General features: G+C 42.1%; 1 protein-coding gene across 1 annotated transcript; it reads left to right on the forward strand.

Annotated features, from left to right (window-relative positions):
* Positions 1–322: 322 nt before the first annotated feature.
* Positions 323–1,261, forward strand: LOC139041099 (olfactory receptor 7D4-like). The gene has a single exon (XM_070490329.1). It carries the CDS (start codon positions 323–325, stop codon positions 1,259–1,261), a length of 939 nt encoding a protein of 312 aa, XP_070346430.1.
* Positions 1,262–23,140: the final 21,879 nt, after the last annotated feature.

Genomic DNA, 23,140 nt, shown 5'->3' on the forward strand with positions numbered 1-23,140 from the left:
AAGAAAATCTATTAAAGGTCTTGAACTATTTAAGGGTCATATCATAGAAGAAATCGGTTTTATGTTGATAGCCTCAAATGGTATTAGAACCAGTGAGTAGGAGATAAAAAGAAATTACTGGTAAATTTTAAAAAGGCTAAATAATTACATTTAAAAAGGAAATGGGCTACCACTTTGAGTGAATCACTGTCCTTGGAAAGACTTAACAGAGGGTGAAGTTTGTCCACCTAAAGGTTGAATCACGAGGTGCTGATTAAGTGAGCTGCCAGTCGGCTGTCACTGAACATTACTTTTTCCTCCTTCTCCAGCAGACACCAGCTACATGGAAGCAGGAAACCACACAGAAATATCAGAGTTCCTCCTCCTGGGCCTCTCAGAGGATCCTGAACTGCAACCCCTTCTGTTTGCGTTGTTGCTGTCCATGTACCTGGTCACCTTGCTCGGGAACCTTCTTATCATCTTGACCATCATTTCTGACTCTCACCTCCACACCCCCATGTATTACTTCCTCTCCAACCTCTCCTTTGTCGATATCTGCTTCACTTCCACCACTGTCCCGAAGATGCTGGTGAACATTCAGGCACAGAGAAAAGACATCTCCTACATAGGCTGCCTCACACAGGTGTATTTTTTTATGATTTTTGCTTTACTGGATGGATTCCTCCTGACTGTAATGGCGTATGACAGATTTGTGGCCATCTGCCACCCCTTGCACTACATGGTCATCATGAACCCACGCCTCTGTGGCCTCCTGGTTCTGATGTGCTGGTTCATCATTTTCTGGGTCTCCCTGTTTCATATTCTACTGTTAAGGTGGCTGACCTTCTGTATAGGTACTAAAATTCCACACTTCTTCTGTGAACTGGCTCAGGTTCTCAAATTAGCCTGCTCTGACACCCTCATTAATAACATCAGCATGTATGTGGCTACTGCCCTACTGGGCGTGTTTCCCCTCATTGGAATCCTCTTCTCTTACTCTCAAATTGTCTCCTCTATAATGAGAATTTCCTCTGCAGGAGGAAAATATAGAGCATTTTCCACCTGTGGTTCTCACCTCTCTGCAGTCTGCTTGTACTACGGGACAGGCCTGGGCATCTACTTCAGCTCTGCTCTGACTCATTCTTCCCACAGAAGCTCGATCGCCTCAGTGATGTACACCGTGGTCACCCCCATGCTGAACCCCTTCATCTACAGCCTGAGGAACAAGGATGTGAAGGGGGCCCTGGGAAGGCTCCTCAGTCGAGCAGCCCCTTGTCTGTGATGGGTCCCTGGCCTCAGAACTAAGTGGACATTGTGGGCTCCAAAAGCAAATATTATGAATTTAATCTCGTGGTTCGTTTTCTCCCCAAAAGAATATGCTTCATTTTTTCTATTCCCAAGGCATCTGTGGCTTTGCTTTTATTCATTTTTGTATTAGTTTGTCCCTAACAACCTCCTCAGTCAATCTTTTTTGACTTTTCTTCCCTATTTGTGGCCCATGAAGCTCTATCTTTGGTCAGCTTTCTTACAACCATTCCTGAGATTTCCAACATTAGATCTGAAGCACTTATATTAAGTAATTGCATCATTTCCCCCCAAATTATCTTCTCAAATGTTGATATCTTCACTTTAATTTGGCTGTGTGTTCATTTTGCCCTGGAAGAAATGGAAGGAAAATCATACAATAGTCATGACTAAAGTGCTTGCCATGTCAAGACACTTCTTGTTGCTTTACATATGTACTCTTATGTTATCCTGACAACATTTCTTTGAGATGTTTTTTCTCATTTACCTCACTTTTCAGAGAAAGAGATTGAAATAGGGATGGACTCTCTAATCTGGAAATCTGACACTGAACCTACACTCCTAACTTTGCTATCATACTTTCCATGAAAACAGTGATGTGATTTTCAACTTCAAGAGTAGGAATCTAGATTTGAAAGCTAATTTCTCTAGGTGATTCATAGTAATATATTGTGTAGGATAACCCTGAGAAATTGCTTCACTCTTTGCCTTCCTTCCTCCTTCTTTCCCTTCTTCCTATCATTTCCTGTGTTATAAGACCTTTATTTCCTATTATTGCAGTTTTAGAATACATCTAAAGATCCAAAAACTCATAATACTGAGTATAATAAAGTTACTCTGTCATATGGTTTGTTTTGGGACGAGGATATTCTCTGGAGGTGCCATCAGGAATGGTAGTTACACACTTGTGGGATGCATTCAGGGCTTAGTTGACTTTTTGAGAAGAGCATTGATAGAATCAAGTCTGCAGTGAAGGGTGGGGTATTAGAAGCTGTCAGCATTTCTCCCATGTTCCCTGGGATCCTTTCACCATCTCATTGCACGATTGCATGACTGTCAATTGTCCACAACAGGTGGAATCTACTTTTCCCAATGCATAAAGGCAGAAGCGACAGGGAATTATGCCCCACCAGAAACAGTTTTTGATGGAGAGGTGTGGCATGTGCCAACTCCTTCACCCTTTAGCTGGGATAATTTTGAAGTTTGGATTTTGTGCCAATTTCCCTACGGGATGAAAACTCTGCTCACTTGTTTTGGAAGCTGACCTAAGGCAAGCTTTACTGGATATATTTTCTTCCCTACATCACTTCCCCTCTCTCTAACCCATGTTGCATGTTTTCTACTCGTTCCACTGAAGTGCTTGCACGTGAATCCTTGGCTCAGTGTCTGCTTCTGAGGGGGAAAAACACCATTGATACAGACAGTGAAGGATATCAAAACAATATCTTGAATAGAATTGTTGACTTTTGGGGCCAAAAAAAAAATAAAAAAGAAACCAAGAATTGTGTATCTAGTAAGATCTTAATATTCCTGAGAAATCATAATTTGATAGTGAGGAAAAACATATTTGGTGTGGCTTCAATTTACTTTGATTTCATTACGTTTAATCCAGGGTGTATTTTTTGTCTGCTGTATACAAGTTGAAGAGGGGATGAAAGAGGTAAACATGATCACAACACAGAGTGGTGAACATAACAACACTGGGGTGCAATAGAGTCTGTTGAAAACAAAGGTAAAAGTGTTCAATCGCCTTGTGTTATTCCAAAGAAAACTTTAAACAATTGATTTTACAGATTTATTGATATATAACTTATGTACCATGAAATTCACCCATTGAAAAGGCAAATTGAATAATTTTAATAAATTTGTGGTTATGCAATCTACACCATAATTCAGCTTTAGAACATTTGTATCATCCCCAAAAGTCCCCTTGTGCCCATTTGCAGTTAATTCCCACTCCCACCTCCATCCTAGGCAACCACGTCTCTCCTTTCGCTCTCTAAAAATTTGGCTTTTCTAGATATTTTATATAAATAGAATCATACAATATGTGATTTTTGTATCTGGCTTCTTTCATTTAGCGCAATTATTTTAAGAATAATCCCTGTGAGTCACGTGTCAGTGTTTTGTTCCTTAAAATTGCAGAATAGTATTCAAGTGTACGGATGTACCACAGTTTGTTTATCCATTTATCACTTGACAGCTATTTGGATATTTCCAGTTTGGGTTCTTATGAACATTTTCATCATGTCTCCGTGTTGACAAGTGTTTTTATTTCTCTTGGGTAGATAAGGTGGAGTATAATTACTGGGCAATATTGTAAATTTATGTTTATTGTTTAAGAAAAATGCCAAAATGTTTTTCAAAGTGACTTCGTCATTTTACATTTTCATCAGCACTGGAGGAAGCTCCCAGCTTTTCCACATCTTTGACAACACTTGGGATTCAGGGAAAACATCTAATGGAAGAATTTACTGGAGCATTGAGTAACAAATAATCAATAGAAATTTAACTGGAAAATGGGTTTGGGTTGGAAGGAGAGAGGATAAGACAGTGGGATCTAGAGGGAGAAGGAAGCACATACACATAAGCATGGAGAAATTCAAGAGTAAGGCATTTAAGGAAGATATACTGAACTTAGGACTGAATTATTAGAAATAAGCCTAGATCTGTAGATAGAGGACAGACTATTGAGATTCTAATTTGACATATTAAGGATTTTAAAGGAAATTGAGCACCAGGGCCGTGCTGTAATCATACATATAATGTGAGGAATTTAGTATTGCTCTGAGTGGGAGAAACTGGAAGCAGAAGGAACTGTTAGGAGACTGTGGAAGTTGTCCAGGGGAGGGATAATGGGGAGAAATCTAAGCCAGTGGTGACAAGAGAAGCAGATTTTGGAAGAGAGTTGTATTAGTTTTCCTATTCTGCTCTAACAAATTACTCTATGTTGAATGGCTTAAAACAACAAAAATTTATCATCTTACAGTTTTGGAAATCAGAAGTCTACAATGTATCAGCAGGGTACTCTCCTTCTGGAGGCTCGAGAGGAACATCTGTTTATTAGCCTTTTCCAAAATCTAGAGGCCCCCCTCCATTCCTTCGCTCATGGTTTCTTCCTCTATCTTCAAAGTCAACAATATAGCATCTTCAAATCTGTCTCTAGTACTCCTGGCTTCCTATAATAAGGGCCCCTCTGATTACACTGAGCACACCCAGATAATTCAGGATAAATTTCCCATCTCAGGATGTTTAACTTAATTACATCTTCAAAGTATCTTTCATTATCTAAGGTAACACATTCACAAATTCTGGAGATTGGTACATGGACGTCTTTGGAAAGCTATTGTTCAGCTTTCCATAGGAGATGCGTATGAGTTAGAATTTGCCAAGTGATCAGTAAGGCCTTGAGCTGAGAAGCTGGAGCCTTTGTCATGGCACTGCTTGCTGATTTTCATGGGGTGTGATCTTCTCATGGCCCTGGCTCATGTAGATATAGGGCTGCACTATTCAGGTTTGGTTTGCTGGCAAGTGATAGCAAAGAATTTCCCGATTCATCTGATCATAGCTGAACCGAGGCTGAGGTGGACGCCGGCACAGCTGGACACGGGGGTTCAAATACTGCAAGGATTTCCTTTCAGATTGTCAGCTTTATGTTCTCAGCCTGACTACTTGCAAATGGAAAGAGATGCAGAAACCAGCAGCTCTCACAACTCACACCTCATGTTAGTGTGAAGCACTTGTTTAGTAGCTTCACTACTAGAAGGAAACTGGATTTGTTTTAGCTTCTCATGTGAAAAAAAGATCTCAGAAAAGGATGGTGTTTGACACAATTGTGTGCTCTTTCCACCCTGAACCAATCAACTGTGGTCAGGGGACACTATACTGGAACCCCCTTCAGAGCCACATTTGTTTACTCAATTTATCAAACCTATTTTTATTGAGTATTTACTATGTGCCAGTCATTATTTTAGGTTCAATGCCACAGGGCAAAGAGCATCAGGAGTGTGGAGAGGAAAGGTTGTCATTATATAAAGGCTGGTCTTAATAAACCTCATTGCATTTGTGAAGACAGTGAATGACTCAGATGAGCGCACATCCTGGGAAAGAGTGCCCCAGGCAGAGGGCAAGGCTAATACAAACACCTTGAGGTGGGAGGTGGCCTGGGGGGAATATGGTTGCAGCATAGAGAGCGAGGGGGTACATAGCAGAAGAGGAGGATGGGTATCAGGAGCTGATCATGTGAGGCTTTCTCTGCCATTGAAGGGCTTTGAGTGATGTGGGGAGTCATTGCCAGGTTTTGGGCAGACACATGACATGATCTTACTTGGGATTTTAAAAGACCATTCTGGCTGCTGGGTTGAGAAAGAGTTGCAGGGTTTGGCAAACCTTGTTGGAGTTGACTGCAGCAAGCTGGGTGAGATACAGGAGGCTAGGACATGGGGTGGGTGGTGGTAGTAGCGTAAGGGTTGAGAAGTGATCAGTTGGGCAAAGAGGATTTGTTGTCAGGCAGGATATGGGTGTGAGAAAAGAAAGGAAACAAGAATGACTCCAGGTTTGGGTCCTGAAAAACTGAATGAGTGGAATTGCTTCAGTCGACATAGGGAGGGCTATGGGTGGAGCAAATTTGAAAGAAAAGGGACACCAGAAGTTCAGAATGTCAAAAATGAAATATCCCAAAGGATAAATATTGTATGGGTCATCTTATATGAGATGACTAAAGTAGTCAAATTCATAGAGACAGAAACTAGAATAGAGATTACCAGGGGCTGGGGGGAGAGGGGATCAGGGAGCTAGTGTTCAAGGGGCAGAGTTTCATCTGGGGATGATGAAATGATCTGGAGATGGATGGTGGTGATGGTTGGACAACAATGTGAATGTAAGTAAGGCCACAAAACTGTACACTTAAAAATAGTTAAAACGGTAAATTTTACGTTGTGTATATTTTAGCACAAGTTAAAAAGATGGAGATTTTGTTTGACATCCCAGTGGAGACTTGAGTTTGAGAGAGAGGTCTGTACTGGAGGTAAAAATTGGAGGGTCATCGACATAGAGGTAGTATTTGAGGCCAGCAAGCTGGTTGAGATCATCAAAGGAACAAGTGTAAATATGGAGAGGGACCAAAGATAGAGTCTGGGATGCTCTGGGAGGAGTAAACTGCAAAGGAGGCTGAGTATAAGAGACCAGCCTGGTAGCAGGAAACTAAGAGAGCTGGTGTACTGAAAGCCTAGTGGAGAAAGTTTGTCAGTGAAAGGCTGGGGCAAAGACAGAAGCAATTCCTCTCAAGAGGAAAAGGTGTGACCCGTGTGAGGGGTGTGTCTTTGACAGGGCCAGAGTTGTGTCCTACAAAGACAGACCATCTGGTCAGAGGAACCTTAGATTTTGTCTAACATATGGCATTTTCAATGCCATGGAAGTAGAACGGTATTCCATGTATTGTCAGAAAGCCTCCATGAAGATTTTATAAAACAGTATTTTAGCTTATTTTTCTATTCTCCTCCAGTAATGACCTCTCCCTAATCAGGTAGGAAACATACATAGAAGAGAGCCCTGGTGATCTCTGTCTTTTTTCTTATCTCCTCCAATACCCCATAATGCCATCCAAAAGAGCCAGTGTACCCTAGTAAAAGCTGGATGTGGAGTGAGGGAGGGGAAATGTAAACAGTGGAGGGAAAACTTTTATTAAATCAGAGTACTAAGGACATGATAAAGTGTTTCTCATAGTGTCTCTAGACCAATAGCTCCAGCATCCCCTGGGAGCTTGTTAGATGCATAAATTCTTGCCCTTCATCTCAGATCTACTAAATCAGAAACTCCAGGGACAGCCCCAGCCATTTATGTTTAATAAGCCATCCAAGTGGATCTTATGCATGGCTAAAATTCAAAAACAACTGTTCTATGGGATTTACTGAAATGCGTGATGAAGGACCCATACAGAGCTGCATCTTTGGCAATCTCAGGGCTCTCCAACTCCAAAATCTTATCTACTAACAACGATACATTTGTCTTTGACTTTACAATGCTTATGTTCCCTTTCTTTTTTCCTCTTATGCATTTGTTTGAATTGATAATTCAATTGAATTTTTAATATTGAATAATATTAAATACATATGGTTCACAGAAACAATCCTTGTATATTCATTAATTGTCACTTAATGCTTCCATGTTCAAGTGAATGTTAGCTCTCATTGAAAAATCCATATTATTTGTCATTTGAAACATACACCGTTTTTTTTTTTTTTGCGGAAAATTAGCCCTGAGCTAACTACTGCCAATCCTCCACTTTTTGCTAAGGAAGACTGGCCCTGAGCTAGCATCCATGCCTGTCTTCCTCTACTTTATACGTGGGACACCTACCACAGCATGGCTTTTGCCAAGCAGTGCCATGTCCACACCAGCCGCACCCGGGATCCGAACCGGCGAACCCCAGGCTGCCGAGAAGCAGAAGATGCGAACTTAGCCACTGCGCCACTGGACCAGCCCCTGAAAGATACACCTTTATTTTCCTAGTTTAAGAGGCTGCATCCCCCCACACACATGTATACACCACCAGTTGCAGCAATGGCTACTAAAAATTATCAAAGACATTTTGATTCCTATTGGACTTACCACCTTTGGTATTGATATATTTATGAAGTAAACTAATATAAATATATTTCCTAAACCTGAAGCATATTTAGAATCTCAGGATAAAAGCTATTGACCCATGGAGTATTGTTCCTTAACATACTGATCAGTATGTTGAATTTCAGTGGGATTTTGTCATATCTCTGGAAGTGTTACCCCTTCAGGAGTCAACATTTCTAAACCTGCAGAGGCCAGAGGTGTGGAGACCTGAAGCACGAATTCCCCAAGGGGCTCACTGGGAGTGAGGCTGGGTCAGGTTGCTTCTACTTCCAACCCTTGATTTCTGGACCCATGTATTTTCTAAATGGAGATATAGCACATTATGATTCCCATTGATTTAAAGATTTTATTTTATTTTATTTTGCTCCTTTTTCTCCCCAAAGCCCCCCGGTACATAGTTGTATATTCTTCGTTGTGGGGCCTTCTAGCTGTGGCACGTGGGACGCCGCCTCAGCGTGGCTCAATGAGCAGCACCATGACCGCACCCAGGGCTCGAACCAACGTAACACTGGGCCGCCTGCAGCGAAGCGCACAAACTCAACCACTCGGCCACAGGGCCAGCCCCTGATTGCCATTGATTTAGAGTGTATACTGCATACTGTGAATTAAGTAGTGAGTAATTCCTGTGTATTCAATTGCCTGCACAGAATATGATCATTCTCCTTGAAATTAAATGTCTTTCTCCATCTTCCATTAATTTTTTTTAACTCTCCCATACTCAATACTCTCTGTAGGCTATGTTTTACTTCTGTTCTCCTTTTCCCTGACAAACTTTATACATTATTTCTACCTGCCACCTACATTTCCTGAGGACTCACTCTTCAGCCCTCTCTATCTGGATTGCTTCTTCCCCTGCCCGTCTATTTAGATGTAATAAACGGAGCCCTCCCTATATCAACAAAGGCCTCTATGTCACCAACAAATGTCAAGGGATATTTTCCAGTCCTCATTGAGTTAGCCCTTTCAACAGAACCAAAACTGTTAACCACTCTGTTTTTCTTCAGACAGGACCTCCTTCTCTCCGTGACATTGCGGACACCAAGGAATCCATAAATTCCCCCAAGATTCTTCAAGGGAAGAACATCACAGAAAATTGCTTCCTGGCTTTGATCCTTGTAGGAATTAAAATTTCTTTAGGAGACACCTTATGATATTTCAGTCAAATCAAAGAAAGAAGAATCACTCCTTGAAGGAAATAAACTCATTTCCCCCCTTTGCTGCTTTCACAGATGCAACGTTGGCTGAAATCTTTCTGTGCTCTTATCTTTATGCTCCAAGGGAGCTGAATTATTTGGAGTGAGGACAGTCAATAACAATTTAATGAGAAGCTCTGAGAATTCAACCCTCAGAGACTGGAAACTTTAAACATATTTCTTTTGACCCTTACCTGTAATTCTCTGATCCCAGCCAAATGCAAAACCAATTGGGCTTCCCAGTGACACACCTCAGAGAACAGAAAGCTTCAGTGAGATCCATCAAAGAGGGTCAAAGTGTCCCAGTGAGGGCTGATTGAGTAAGAAGGAAAAAGGAGAGAAAGTGAGTACTGGGTTTTACCTCTAGAGTAGTGAGACTGGGACAGTCCCATATTTATTTAGTTTGCCATGGTGAAGTCTCTGTATTCTGAAGGTACTTTAGTTTCTGTTGAACCCAGTCTTTTCCAGGTCTTGTTCTCTTTCCTTCTCTGTCTTTCTAGAATCTAGAGCCTCTCTCCAGTAAGAGTTATTTTCTGGAGCGTCTCCACCTCCTGACCCTCACTCTCTATTCTCCATCTCACTGGCCTCTCAAATCCCTTACATTCCTAAGCTCACGGACCCTCAAGGCAACCATGGATTATGTCTTCTCAGCCCAAAATTCTTACCCTTTCCTTATTTCCTCTGATAACCATTTCCCATGCTTCCTCTCAGAGCTGTAATATTTGTATTTCAGAGAAAGCTTTTCCATCCACTTCCCCAGACTAAATTTATCATTAATGATTTTTATCTCTTTAATTTATTAGCATTCTCCATATTTCAATGTGGTCAGGGTGAGGAGGACAGAGGGGTGAGGGCCACAAGTCCAGCATCCTATACTTTTCCTTCATGTACCACTCACACTGGCAATTTTATGTTTATTCGTGAGTCAGAGGACATGAGTGTTTTTGCTCACCATTGTCTTTCTAGGGACTTATGGTACCTGGCACAGAGTAGGTGCCCAACATACACATGTTACAGAAATAATAAAAATGGAGATTCCATGCATCAACTATGAAGCAAAAAAGAAATCTTCAAGCTCACATATGCCTGAACATAGACACAAAATTGAATAATAAAGTTAAACCAAATGCATTTATATCTATTTTAAGAGAATAATACATCGTGAATAAGTAATACTTATTCTAGGAATGGGAAGCTGGCTTAATACTATGATGGTTGTTATAACTCATCACAAAAATAGGTCTATGAATCGGCATGTAAGGGTAGGATTAACTCTCAACTGTTGCTGGAGGTTTATTTCCAGTATCAACTGGAATCAAGACCAAGATACTAACTCTTGTTCCAGATAGAAATGAAATATAGCTACCTAATGATTTCTAATGTGCTGTTTAAGTACATAAACCTCCCAAGAAGTCCCTATACTGGCTTGTTTCCATTATTCACTGAAAATTTATAGATCAAGAGTCTGCAACTGGATTACATAGCCTGGCTTTGGCTCTGTGACAGTGCGGTATAATTGTCCTTTCAGTAAAGTCATACCGTTGCTTCTCTGACACTGAGATATCTGCACTTGCCTTGGTGGTTTGTAATTTGAACATCACACATGTCCTGGTCTTTAAAAGAAGTACTTGAACATGTCTGGATGTCTTGGATCCCTGTGATGTTTTCCTGTACTTTTTTTCTCCCGTAGTACTGCATCCTCTGTCATTTTAAAGCCCACTATAAGCATACTTTTTCCTCACTTTTAGAATTTTAATGTGATTTAATAAAGAAAAAAAAGTCTCACATCTACTAGGAAAGTTGCCATTTCAACCTGAATTGTTCTTTGGGAAACATATCTGCCCTCTATCAAGGCATTACCCATTGCTCTTCATTTTATGGTGGAATTCCATCCTGTGTCCTTCTTACCATTTAATGCTGGGATCTTACACAGTACTTGGCCTATATCATTTTGAAAAGATTTGACTAATTAATTGGGGACATCTAGATACATCTAGACCCTATCAAAATCTTTCAGGTCTGCTAATCTGACATCCTGGCTCTTTGTCTCTTTTATTTTCTCCTAAGGACTACTAAAGTGCAGTGTAGGGGCCATTGAGACGTTCCAGGATTTGTTATTCAATGTCCTAGGATGGTGTTTCCAGACTGTCTAATCATTTGGAATCCTTTTATTTCTAAAAATTATTTTACTGAGGTTGTAATGGTTTATAACATTGTGAAATTTCAAGTGTACATTATTATTTGTCAGTTTCTGTATAGACTGCATCGTACTCACCACCCATAGTCTAATGTTGTATGCATCACCACGCATGTGTGCCCCTTTCCCCCTTTCACCATCCCCCCAACCCCCTTCCCCTCTGGTAACCACTAATCATTTCTTTTTGTCCATGTGTTTGTTTATCTTCCACATATGAGTGAAATCAGGCAGTGTTTGTCTTTCTTTGTCTGGCTTATTTCACTTAGCATAATACCCTCAAGGTCCATCCATGTTGTTGCAAATAGGACAATTTTGTCTCTTCTTATGGCTGAGTAGTATTCCATTCTGTATATATCACATCTTCCTTATCCAGTCATCAATTGATGGGCACTTGAGTTGCTTCCACATCTTGGCTATTGTGGATCATGCTGCAATGAACATAGGGGTGCATAAATCTCTTTGAATTGTTGATTTCAAGTTCTTTGGATAAATACCCAGTAGTGCGATAGCTGGATCGTGTACTATTTCTATTTTGAATTTTTTGAGAAATGTCCGTACTCTTCCATAGTGACTGCACCAATTTGCATTCAAATCAACAGTGTGTAAGGGTTCCTTTTGCTCCACATTCTCTCCAATATTTCTTATTTTTTGCCTTGTTAATTATAACCATTTTACCAGTCGTAAGGTGGTAACTTATCGTAGTTTAGATTTGCATTTCCCTAACGATTAGTGATGTTGAACATATTTTCATGTGCCTGTTCACCATCTGTATACTTCTTTCAAAAAAAAATCTGGTCATATCCTCTGCCCATTTTTTGATCGAGTTTTTTTGTTGCTGAGCTGTATTAGTTCTTTATATATTTTGGAAATTAACCCCTTTTAAGATACATCATTCTCCAGTATTTTCTCCCATTTTTTGGGTTGTCTTTTCATTTTGCTTATGGTTTCCTTTGACTTGCTGAACATTTATGAAATACGATTACCAGGAATTTGAGAAAAATCACATTGCCTGTTGCTATGGCAAGTTCTTTCATATCTTCTCCTTTATGAACTCTGATCACTTTGAGATCTTCAGGACCTGATCGTGAATATTAAATGACCCAAACATACTATTTGTTGTTGAATGAAAGATCTGACAAGCATCAATAGATCTCAACCTTGGCTGCACATTAGACTCTCCTCAGATGCTGTTAAAACGCTTAATGCAACACCACAGTCCAATTAAACCTTAATCTATGCTAGTGAGTCTCAGGTATGAGGATTTTTAAAGCTCATCAGTTACATCTTTTATGAAACCAAGGTTGAGGTCAATGACATGCATTCTCCCACATAATTTGTATCAATGGATTTGACCAATACCATAGTTTTATGGACAGCAGACATGAGCTGTGCAAAAGGTTGAGAATTATACGCAGATTAAGAGGAGACTTGTGCATTTCTACAGGATGCCTGAGTCATAGGTGGCAAATACAGAAGATTCCATAGGAATTGTAAGATTCACATGTCCAATGGTTTTGACACATCTAGGACCCCAGAACAGTCCCTTAACCCCATTAAAGATGTGTTAAATTAAGCAATACTCAATATGATAAATTAAGAGAGATGAAAAACATGAGCTAAAAAATTATGTAGCCAACGAGGCATGTTTGCCAATTCCAAATGTTCAATTTTTCAATCATTTCTAATCCACAGACCAAAAAAATGGCCAGGTATTGAGATTAGGCTGTTTTGTTGAGCATCCTCTACAAGGCCTCTTGGGTGTCGCTGTTCCTCAGGCTATGGATGACGGGATTCAACCTGGGGGTGATCACTGTGTACACCACCGAGGCCACTGCATCCTTTCAAGGAGAATGTGAGACAGTCAAACTGAGGTACATCCCAAGGGCTGTTCCATAAAATAAGCAAACAACTGACAATGGGAGCCAAAGATAGAGACGTCTTTGTACTTTCCATATGTTGATGGGACTCTCAAAATTGAGGAAACAATTTGCACATAAAGTTGCAATTTCCACATTTGTGCAGAACGTAAGTTACGACATCATCAAACCATGCAGCTGGGAGTCCAAAAAGCCAGTAACACTAGACACCCAATCCAGTACTCTACAGAGGTGGGGGTTCATGATAACTGAGTGGTGCAGGGAATACTAAAGACCTACAATTAAGTTATCACTATTAGGAGTACACTGTCCAAACATTCAAGAAGTCAAAAAGACAACTGAAGCATGCAGCATGCAGGGGAGATGTCTCTGCTGTGAGCTTCAATGTCCACAGTCATCTTTGGAAAGGGTAGAGGTGAGACCAATGCCAGCCAAGGACAAGTTAAAGAGGAAGAAGCACAAGGGGGATGGAAGGGGAAGTCAGAGCTGATAGCTAGGATAACTTGCTGATTGCCCACCCTGGTGACCAGACAGATACATGGACAGGAACAGGCTGAAGGTTAGAGGCTGCTGTTGGGGATCATCTGAAGCCCCAAAAGGAGAAATTACAAGACACTTGTTAGATTCTGTGTTTCCATGTGGCAGAGACACATTTTGGAAAATAAATGAGAATTGGTATAAAGGAAACAAGGCTACAGCCACCCATTATACATCCACTTTAGAAACACTGCACTAAAGAAATTAGAGGGGCAAGAATCTTTAGAGATTAAAAAAAACTCCATAGACACACTAAGGTATCCATCCCCTCCTTTGAAGGAAACATGAGGAATAAGAAATGTCTTTCTTCCTTAAAGAAAAAATCGTTCTAATTAAAGGACACTGATAAGAAGTCAGATCTACCTTACTGAATCCAAATGAAGCACAATTAATTCACTTGATTCGGGCTATTTATAAGCACCCTATAAGAGCTAGATAATAAAGTGTCTGATTCCACTTTATTTTCTGGTGTTTGCTGACAGATTTTACCTGAATAAACAGATTTGACAGATGCAAGTTTTTTTCTTTTCAAAGATTTTATTTTTTTTTCCTTTTTCTCCCCAAAGCTCCCCAGTACATGGTTGCATATTCCCCATTGTGGGTCCTTCCAGTCGTGGCATGCGGGACGCCACCTCAACGTGGCTCCATGAGCAAGTGCCATGTCCACGCTCAGAACTCGAACCAACGAAACACCGGCCGCCTGCAGTGCAGCGCTTGAACTCAGCCACTCGGCCACAGGGCCAGCCCCGACAGATGCAAGTTTTTAATGGAAAATACACATGAATCGTGGAAAGGGATGTAAAATTTAATTATAGAAAAGGCAGTTGTGGGCCATGAGCTGTGGGGCAGGCGCTAGGGCAGAGCCCCCATCCTCCACTCCACGCTGGACAGCCCAGTGCTGCCTCTGCTGCAGGAGGCCCCAGACGAGGCTACCTCAGCCTCTCGCCCCTCTGCCCCAGAGATGCCAGGAGCCCCGGCACCTGAACCTCACCTCTTGAGCCCGCGTAGAGACTCTCCATGCCTTGTCCCTGCCCACTGCCCCGGCGGGAGTGCCAGAATCCTCTAAAGTTCATTAAATACCCTTTGCCTGCCTCCTACACCTGCTCTGCTGTCCTGCTGTTCCGCCTGTCCCAAGGCCGAGGGAGTGTGGGGTTGAGGGGGCCTCTGAGGGCTGATACAAAGACCCTGGGAGGGAGGCACCAAGGTCCGATACTGGCTGGTTCTGCGACCTTGGGCAAGACGCTTAACATTTCTGTCATCCTTAAAATGGGGCAACCATAACAACCACAGCGAGGACTGGAGCTGAGGGAAGGAAAAACCCAGCAGCACCTGGATGTGCACCCTGCAAGTCCTGGCCTCCTCCCGGCAGTACCCCTGTCTGCCTGCAGGGGGCGAGCGCTCCTGGGAATTCTTCCAGTCTGGCCTGGTCCAGCTGCACAGCACAGGAGCCTCCTGGGTGGGTTGAGGCTGGCCCTCAGGCTAGGAGTTGGCCCTCCCGCGGTGTCATCCTGGGAAGATGGAGGGGTGCGGGCGTTCCCTATCACAGTCCACCATGCATCTTTCCTCCAAGCAGGTCTCACCCTGGTCACTCCCTCCTGTTGGAGAGTCCCATGCTGGTTCGGGTCCTGTCCCTGGGGTGGGCCCTAGGGCCTGTGAGTCTGCAAGCCTTTTGGTGGGGGGAAGGAGGAGGAGGGAGCCCCATCAAACTGTGGCTCCTCTAGTGGCCAATGTGTGACCTTGGGAATGGGAAACAATGGCACCTTCCTGAAGGGTCATCAGAGGATGAAATGAGGTGGTTCATACAAACACCAGGTTCACAGTTGGGACACAATGAACGCAGCTGGCATATTATGATGATTTTCTCCATCACACAGCGAGCAGAGCACCAGCGTTCCTCCAACGGCCACCATCTCAGAATTCCTGAGCCCACAGACCACTGACTCAGAATCTCAGGGTGAGGGAGGGCCGGAATCTGAATCTGAATTTTTGTCAAGTGCCGGGTGTGATCCTGCCAGCCTGAAGTGTCAGACCTGCCTTCTTAGGAGGGGAGGATGGGCACCGAACACACTGCTTCCTGGCACCCTGTACCCAGGGCACATAGGGATATGGTGAGGGTAAGAAGGAAGGGTGTCACCACAGGGCCAGATGAGCACCCCAGGGCCCGTCGAGGTGTGTGTGCCTGTGTGTGTACACCTGTGCTTGTGTGTTGGGGCAGGAGCTCATCCCTGGGGAGTGTCAGCCCAGCCTGGGGAGGTGGGTGACCTCCGTGCAGGACATGGCTCCAGTTCTCTACACGCTGTGTCCCCCTGCAGACTGCCCTTCCCTCCTCCTCCCACTCTGACCGTGGTGGCCTCGGGTGCTCTGTATCCGGCCCAGCCTCACCCAAGGCTCTGGCTCTGGGCAGCCTTGCTCAACCCCAGGGACTCCAGATGTTTCAGGTCCCCTTTGTCTTGGTCCCAGGGTCTCCTCAGTCCCAAGCTCCCTTGGGGTGTAAGCTTTTTCTCAGCTCTCATCCTGCTTACCTCAGGGTTAGCCTTGGGTTCTGGGGAGGCATGCAGGGAATTCATTGACATCCTAAAAGGCGGTCCAGTTTGGTCCTTGCTCTAAATGCCTCCCGTGGCCACATTTAAACTTTTTCGGGCGTGCATTTACGAGTAAAGCTGAAGCAGCCTTGTCTGTCTGGAAAGCCCACAGCCCATGGGTACCTGGCGAGGGGAGGATGGCAGGAGGCCTTTTGAACCCCTGGCCATAGGTGTGTGTGTGGTGCACGAATCTGTTTGGGTCTCCTCTCTGTGTGTTCTGAGGCACAGCTCAGCCCAGGCTGCCCAGCACTGAGGAGAGGCCCACAGGCCCACTCCCAAATGGTGTCCTGGGGGTGTCTGTGCCTCAGCCTCATGGGAAGAGGATCCACGAACCTGGGCCGAGGCCCAGAGGGGGATGTTCATGAAATGGGCTGGGTGTAGGAGTGGTGCCTGCTGGAGCCCCAGCTCTGCAGGAGGCTGAGAAGCCCATGGTCCCCCAGGGTCTGGGACACCTAGTCTTGCCCTGCCCTGCTGCCCGTCCCTCCACTGCCCTGCCTGGTTCAGAGCTGGGTGGCTGGTCATCAGGATGGCACCTACCACATCCCTCCCTCCAGCTCTACGGGGGACTCCCCCAGTCTCAGGCTGGGCCTTCCAAGTCCTCAGCCTGGTGTGAGTCATGTCCCCCAACAGCCTGGGTCTCAGTTTCCCCACTGGGCAAGGACGCAACTTTCCTCAGACTCTCAAAGGTGGCCACGAACCCTCTTGCTCTGGGATGTTGATTCTAGCTCTTTCTGGTCCCTCCCAAGAGGTATTTCTAGGATTTCTTTAGGAAAATCCCTTGGGATCAGGCTGTTCTGCTCCTCGATGGCTAAGAAGGCCCTAGCCCACCCCTTCCTCTGACTCCCCCACAGCCTCTCCCCTAGGTGCTGGGCTCCCCTCAGAGATTGTGTCCTGCCAGGCTGGAGGCCTCAACTGAGCTGCCCCCACCTTCCCTTTCTGCCTCCTCCCCATTCATGCTGAACGTGTCCTTGATTCTCACACACCCCCCTCGAGGTCCTGGCCCACCCATGGGGGAGTGGTGTTATCAGCTAAGCTAGGGGGCACCTACCGTTTTTCTGGGATGAAATTTTAGTATTTTTCTGCTTATGAAGGATAGTTCTTGTTCCATAGTTGTGGTCTGGTCATAGCTAATTAAATTTATTTTTCAAGGTGACATTTCAGTCATGGTGATGATAACAAATTTGATTTATGCAATTAGGAAAGAGGACTTGTTCTTATGGAAACTGAAAATAATCACATTGCCTTGATAAGTAAAGGGACTCAATAAGGGCGCTCTGTATATCTAACCAGCCTCCTGAGTATCTATTTTTATTTACTTATTTTTCTTTCAATTATTTAATTGAGCTCATTATGGTTTACAACATTGTGTAATTCGGAGTGTACACTATTATTTAGCAATTTCTGTATAGATTTTATCATGTTCACCACCAGTAGTCTAAATTTTCTCCATCACCATACATACGTGCTCTTTTCCCTGTTTCGTCCACTCCCGGCCCCCTTCCACTCTGGTCACCACTAATCTGTTCTCTTTATCCTTGTGTTTGTTATCTTACACCTATCAGTGAAATCATGCCATATTTGTTTTTCTCTGTGTGGCTTAGTTGGCTTAACAACATACCCTCAAGTTCCATCCACGTTGTTGCCAGTGAGATGACTTTCTCTTTTATGTGGCTGAGTAGTATTTCATTGTGTATATATACCACTTTGTCTTTATCCATTCATCCTTAGACGGGCACAGTGGAAACTGGCTTCCCCGTCTTGGCTACTGTGAATAATGCTGTAATAAATACAGGGGTGCATAGATCTCTTTGGATTGTTGATTTCATGTTATTTGGATAAATACTCAGTAGTGGGACAGCTTGCATGATATGGTATTTCTATTTTTAATTTTTTGAGAAATCTCCATTCTATTTTCCATAGTGGCTGCGCCAGTTTGCACTCCCACAGCAGTGTATGAGGATTCCCTTTTCTCCACATCCCCTCCAAAACTTATTGTTCGTGTTGGTAATTATAGCTGTTCTGACTGGGGTAAGTTGATATCTCATTGTAGTTTTGATTTGCAGTTTCCTAATAATTAGTGACGTTGAACATCTTTTCATGTCTGTTAGCCATCTGTACGTCATCTTTTAAAAACTGTTCATACCCTCTGCCCATTTTTTGATCGGGTTGTTTGTTTATTTTGTTGTTGAGTTGTATGAGTTCTTTATATGTTTTGTAGATTAACCCCTTGTCAGATATATGTTTTTCAATTACTTACTCCCAGTTGGTAGGTTTTTCTTTTTGTTTTCTTCATGGTTTCCTTTGCCTTTCCCAAGCTTCTTAGTCTGACATAGCCCCATTTGTTAATTTTTTCTTTTGTTTTCCTTGCTTGAGTAGGCACGTTATTTGAAAAGATGCTGCGAAGACCAATGTCAAAGTGTACTGCCTATATTTTCTTCTAAGAGTTTTACAGTTTTTGGTCTTATGTTCAAGTCTTTAATCCATTTTGAGTTAATTTCTTTTCAGTTTATTCCTAGCTTTTTATTCTTTTTTGTTTCAACTGTAAATGGGATTGTATTCTTCATTTCTCTTTCTGCTACTTCGTTGTTAGTGTATAGAAACACATCTGATTTTTGTATGTTGACTTTACCATATTCATGTATTATTTCTAAAAGTTTTTTGGTAGATTCTTTAGGGTTTTCTATATATAAAATCATGCCATCAGGAAATAGTGACAGTTTGTCTTTTTCCTTTCCAATTTGGATCCCTTTTCTTTTTGTTACCTGATTGCTCTGGCTAAGATTTCCAATACTATATTAAATAAGAGTGGTGAAAGTGGGCATCCTTGTCTGGTTTCTGTTCTTAGAGGGATAGCTTTCAATTTTCTCCATTGAGAATGATATTAGCTGTGGGTTAGGCATATATGGCCTTTATTATGTGGAGGTTCTTTACTTCCATACCCATTTTATTCAGAGTTTTTATCATAAACGGATGCTGTATCTTGTCAAATGCTTTCTCCGCATCTATCGAGATAATCTTGTGAGTTTTATTCTTCATTTTGTTAACGGGGGTGTATCACATTGATTGATTTGTGGTTGTTGAACCATCCCTGCATCCCTGGAATAAATCCCACTCACTCATGGTGTATGATCTTTTTAATGTATTGTTGTATTTGATTTGCTAGTATTTTGTCGAGGATATTTGAATCAATGTTCATCAGTGATATTAGCCTGTGTTGTCCTTGTCTGGTTTTGGTATCAACGTAATGGTGTCGTAGAATGAGTTAAGAAGCTTCTCCTCCTCTTCAATTTTTTGGAAGAGTTTGAGAAGGAGAGGTGGTAAGTCTTCTTTGAATATTTGGTAGAATTCACCAGGGAAGCCCTCTGGCCCCGGACTTTTATTTTTGGGGTCTTTTTTGATTACTACTTCAATCTCCTTATTGGGGATTGGTCTATACAAATTATCTATTTCTTCTTGATTCAGTTTTGGAAGGTTGTATGATTCTAAGAATTTATCCATTTCTTCTAGGTTATCGAATTTACTGGCATGTAGCTTTTTGTAGTATTCTCTAATAACCTTTTCTATTTCTGAGGTGTCTGCTGTAATGTCTCCTATTTCACTTCTGATTATGTTTGTTTGAGCTTTCTCTCCTTTTTTCTTGGTGAGAAACCAAGAAACCAAGTTTTTCTTGGTTTGCCAACTCTGTTTATCTTTTTAAAAAACCAGCTTTTAGTTTCATTGATTTTTTCCAATTGTTTTTTAAGTTTCTGTTTCATTTATTTCTGCTCTGATTTTTCTTATTTCTTTGCTTTTGCTGATTTTGGGCTTTGTTTGAGTTGTTCCAGTTCCTTTCGGTGTACTGTTAGATTGTTTATTTCAGATTTTTCTTTTCTGTGGAGGTAGGCCTGCATTGCTATAAACTTCCCTCTTAGAACTGCTTTTGCTGTACCTCATAAATTTTGGCATGTTGAATTTTCACTTTCATTTGCCTCCAGGTATTTTTTGATTTCCCCTTCAATTTCTTCAGTGACCCATTCATTGTTCAGTAGCATTTTGTTTAATCTCCACATATTTGTGGCTTTTCCGATTTTCTTCCTGTGGTTGATTTCTGGTTTCATAGCTTTGTGATCAGAAAAGATGCTTAGTATTATTTCAACTTCTTAAATTTATTGAGGCTTGCTTTGTGGCCTAATATGTATCAATCCTAGAGAATATTTCATGTGCATTCGAAAAGAATGTGTATTCTGTTGTTTTTGGGTGGAGTGTTCTGTATATACTAAGTCCATCTGGTCTCATGTGTCATTTGAGGCCAATGTTTCCTTATTGATCTTCTGTTTGGATGTTCTATCCATTGGTGTAAGTGGAATGTCAAAGTCCCCTACTATTATTGTGTTACTGTCTATTTCTCCTTTTATGTCTGTTAATAATTGCTTTGTACATTTAGGTGCTCCTATGTTGGGTGCATATATATTTACAAGTGTTATATTCTCTTGTTGGATTGTACCCTTTATCATTATGTAGTTACCTTCTTTGTCCCTTGTTACAGTTTTTGTTTTAAAGTCTATTTTCTCTGATATAAGTATTTCAACCCCAGACTTCTTTTCATTGGCATTTGTATGGAGTATCATTTTCCATCCCTTCACTTTCAGTTTGTGTCTTTAGATCTAAAGTGTATCTCTTGTATGCAGCATATATATGGATCTTGTTTTTTTACCCAGTTGGCCACTGTGTGCCTTTTTATTGGAGCATTTAGTCCATGACATTGAAAGTAGCTATTGATAAGTATGTACTTATTACCCATTTGTTACTTTTTATCTGAGTGTTTTAGTAGTCCTTCTGTTCCTTTCTTCTTTTCTTGCTCTCTTCCCTTCTTGTTGGCTTTCTTTAGTATTATGTTTGGATTACTTTCTCTTAGTTTTTGGTGTATTTAGTACAGGGTTCTGGTTTCTGATTACCATGAGGTTCATATATAATAACCTACGTATATAGAAATCTATATTAAGTTAATGGTTTCTTTAGTTTGATATCTTTCTAAAAGCTCTACTCTTTTATTCCCCTCTTCCCATATTTTATGTTTTTAATATCCTAGCTAACCTCTTTTTTTGTGTGTGTTAATCCATTATCCTCTTACCATGGAAATAGGTAATTTTAGTACTTTTCTCTTTTGACTTTCATAGTAGCTTGATAGGTGGTTGATCTCCTAAGTTTACTGTATTTTTGCCTTAACCAGTGATTGCATTGCTTTTCCTTTTGATAATTTTATTATTCCAATTTGTCGTCTTCTCTTTCCCACTTAAATATGTCCCTTTAGCATTTCTTGTAATACTAGTTTGTTGGTGATAAACTCTAATTTTTCTTGTCTGGGAAACTCTTTATCTCTCCATCCATTCTGAATGACAACATTGCCAGGCAGAGTATTCTTGGCTGTAGGTTTTTTCCTTTCAGCACTTTGAGTAGATCATGCCACTCTCTTCTAGCCTGTAGGGTTTGTGCTGAGAAGTCAGCTGATAACCTTATGGGGTTTCTTTTGTATGTCACTTGTTGCCTTTCTCGTGTGGCTTTCCGGATTCTCTCTGTCTTTAGTTCTTGACATTTTAAGTATAGTGTTTCTTGGTGTGGTCCTCTCTGGGTTTATCTTGTTTGGTGCTCTCTGTGCTTCCTGTACCTGGATGTCTGTTTCCTTCCTTAGGTTAGGAAAGTTTTCAGCTATTACTTCTTCAAGTAGATTCTCTGTCCCTTTGTCTTTCTCTTCTCCTTCTGGGACACCTGTAATATGGATGTTAGTGTGCTTGATGTTGTCCCAGAGGTCCCTTAGACTGTCCTTATTCTTTTAAATTCTTTTTCTTTTATCTGTTCAGTGAGTATGATCTCCTCTAGTCTTTCATCCAGCTCACTAACCTATTCTTCTGTCTCATCTACTGTGCTATTGATTCCCTCTAGTGAATTTTTCATTTCCAGTACTGTATTCATCATTTCTGATTGGTTCTTTTTTATATTTTCCTGTTCTTTGTTGAAGTTTTCATTGAGTTCATTCATTCTGCTCCCAAGATCAGTGAGCATCCTTATGACTTTTTGCTCAAACTCTTTGTCAGATAGATTGTTTATTTCCGTTTCATCTAGTTCTTTTTCTGGGATTTTGTCCAATTCCCTGACCTGGAATGTATTCCTTTGCCTCCTCATTTGACGTCTTTCTCTGTCCTTATATCTATGTATTAATTTGGCCACTCACATCTCCTAATCATGGAGAGGTGGCCCTATGTAAGATATTCCTTATGAGGCCCAGCAGTGTGCTTCCCTGTTGTTACCAGTTCCAAATGTTCCAGAAGTGTCCACTGTGAGGGCTACATGCGTCCTTCTGTTGTGGCAAGGTTACTATGACGGCAGGTGCACATGGAGGCTGGGCTGTCCCCCTGGCCTTCTGGTTGTAATATTCAGCTGTGTGTGGCTGCTATGGACACTTCAGTCACTTTGTTGGGTGTGGGGAACCCCAGCATAGTTGGCTGCAAGGCCTCATAGCACATTCCTATTGCAGTTTTTATGTTAAGTGAGAGGGCCCCAGCGTGGCTGATTGCTAGGCTCAGGGGCTTACAATTGCTGTAGGCCTCCAGCCTGCAAGGCTGTTGTCAGCTCTCTCAGAGTTGCAGCTGAGTGGGACCTGCCCCAGGCACAGGAGCACCCAATTGTTTCAGGTTTTAGAAGGTGGGGTCCATCCCCTATGTGGCTGTTTGAGAAGCACAAGTCTTCTGCAGCTGACAAGCCCAACACCCACAGGGCCACACACTGTCAACACAGTCGTACCCCATGGGCATGCCCTGACCCACTGAAGCAGACCCAGTTGCCCCACTGCAGAGGCCCCACACACTC

The sequence above is a fragment of the Equus asinus genome, chromosome 20 (genome assembly GCF_041296235.1).
Source record: "Equus asinus isolate D_3611 breed Donkey chromosome 20, EquAss-T2T_v2, whole genome shotgun sequence".
Classification (NCBI taxonomy): Eukaryota; Metazoa; Chordata; class Mammalia; order Perissodactyla; family Equidae; genus Equus; species Equus asinus.

Coding starts and splice junctions, on each gene's coding strand:
- LOC139041099 (XM_070490329.1), top strand. CDS start 323: ATGGAAGCAGGAAACCACACAGAAATATCAGAGTTCCTCCTCCTGGGC.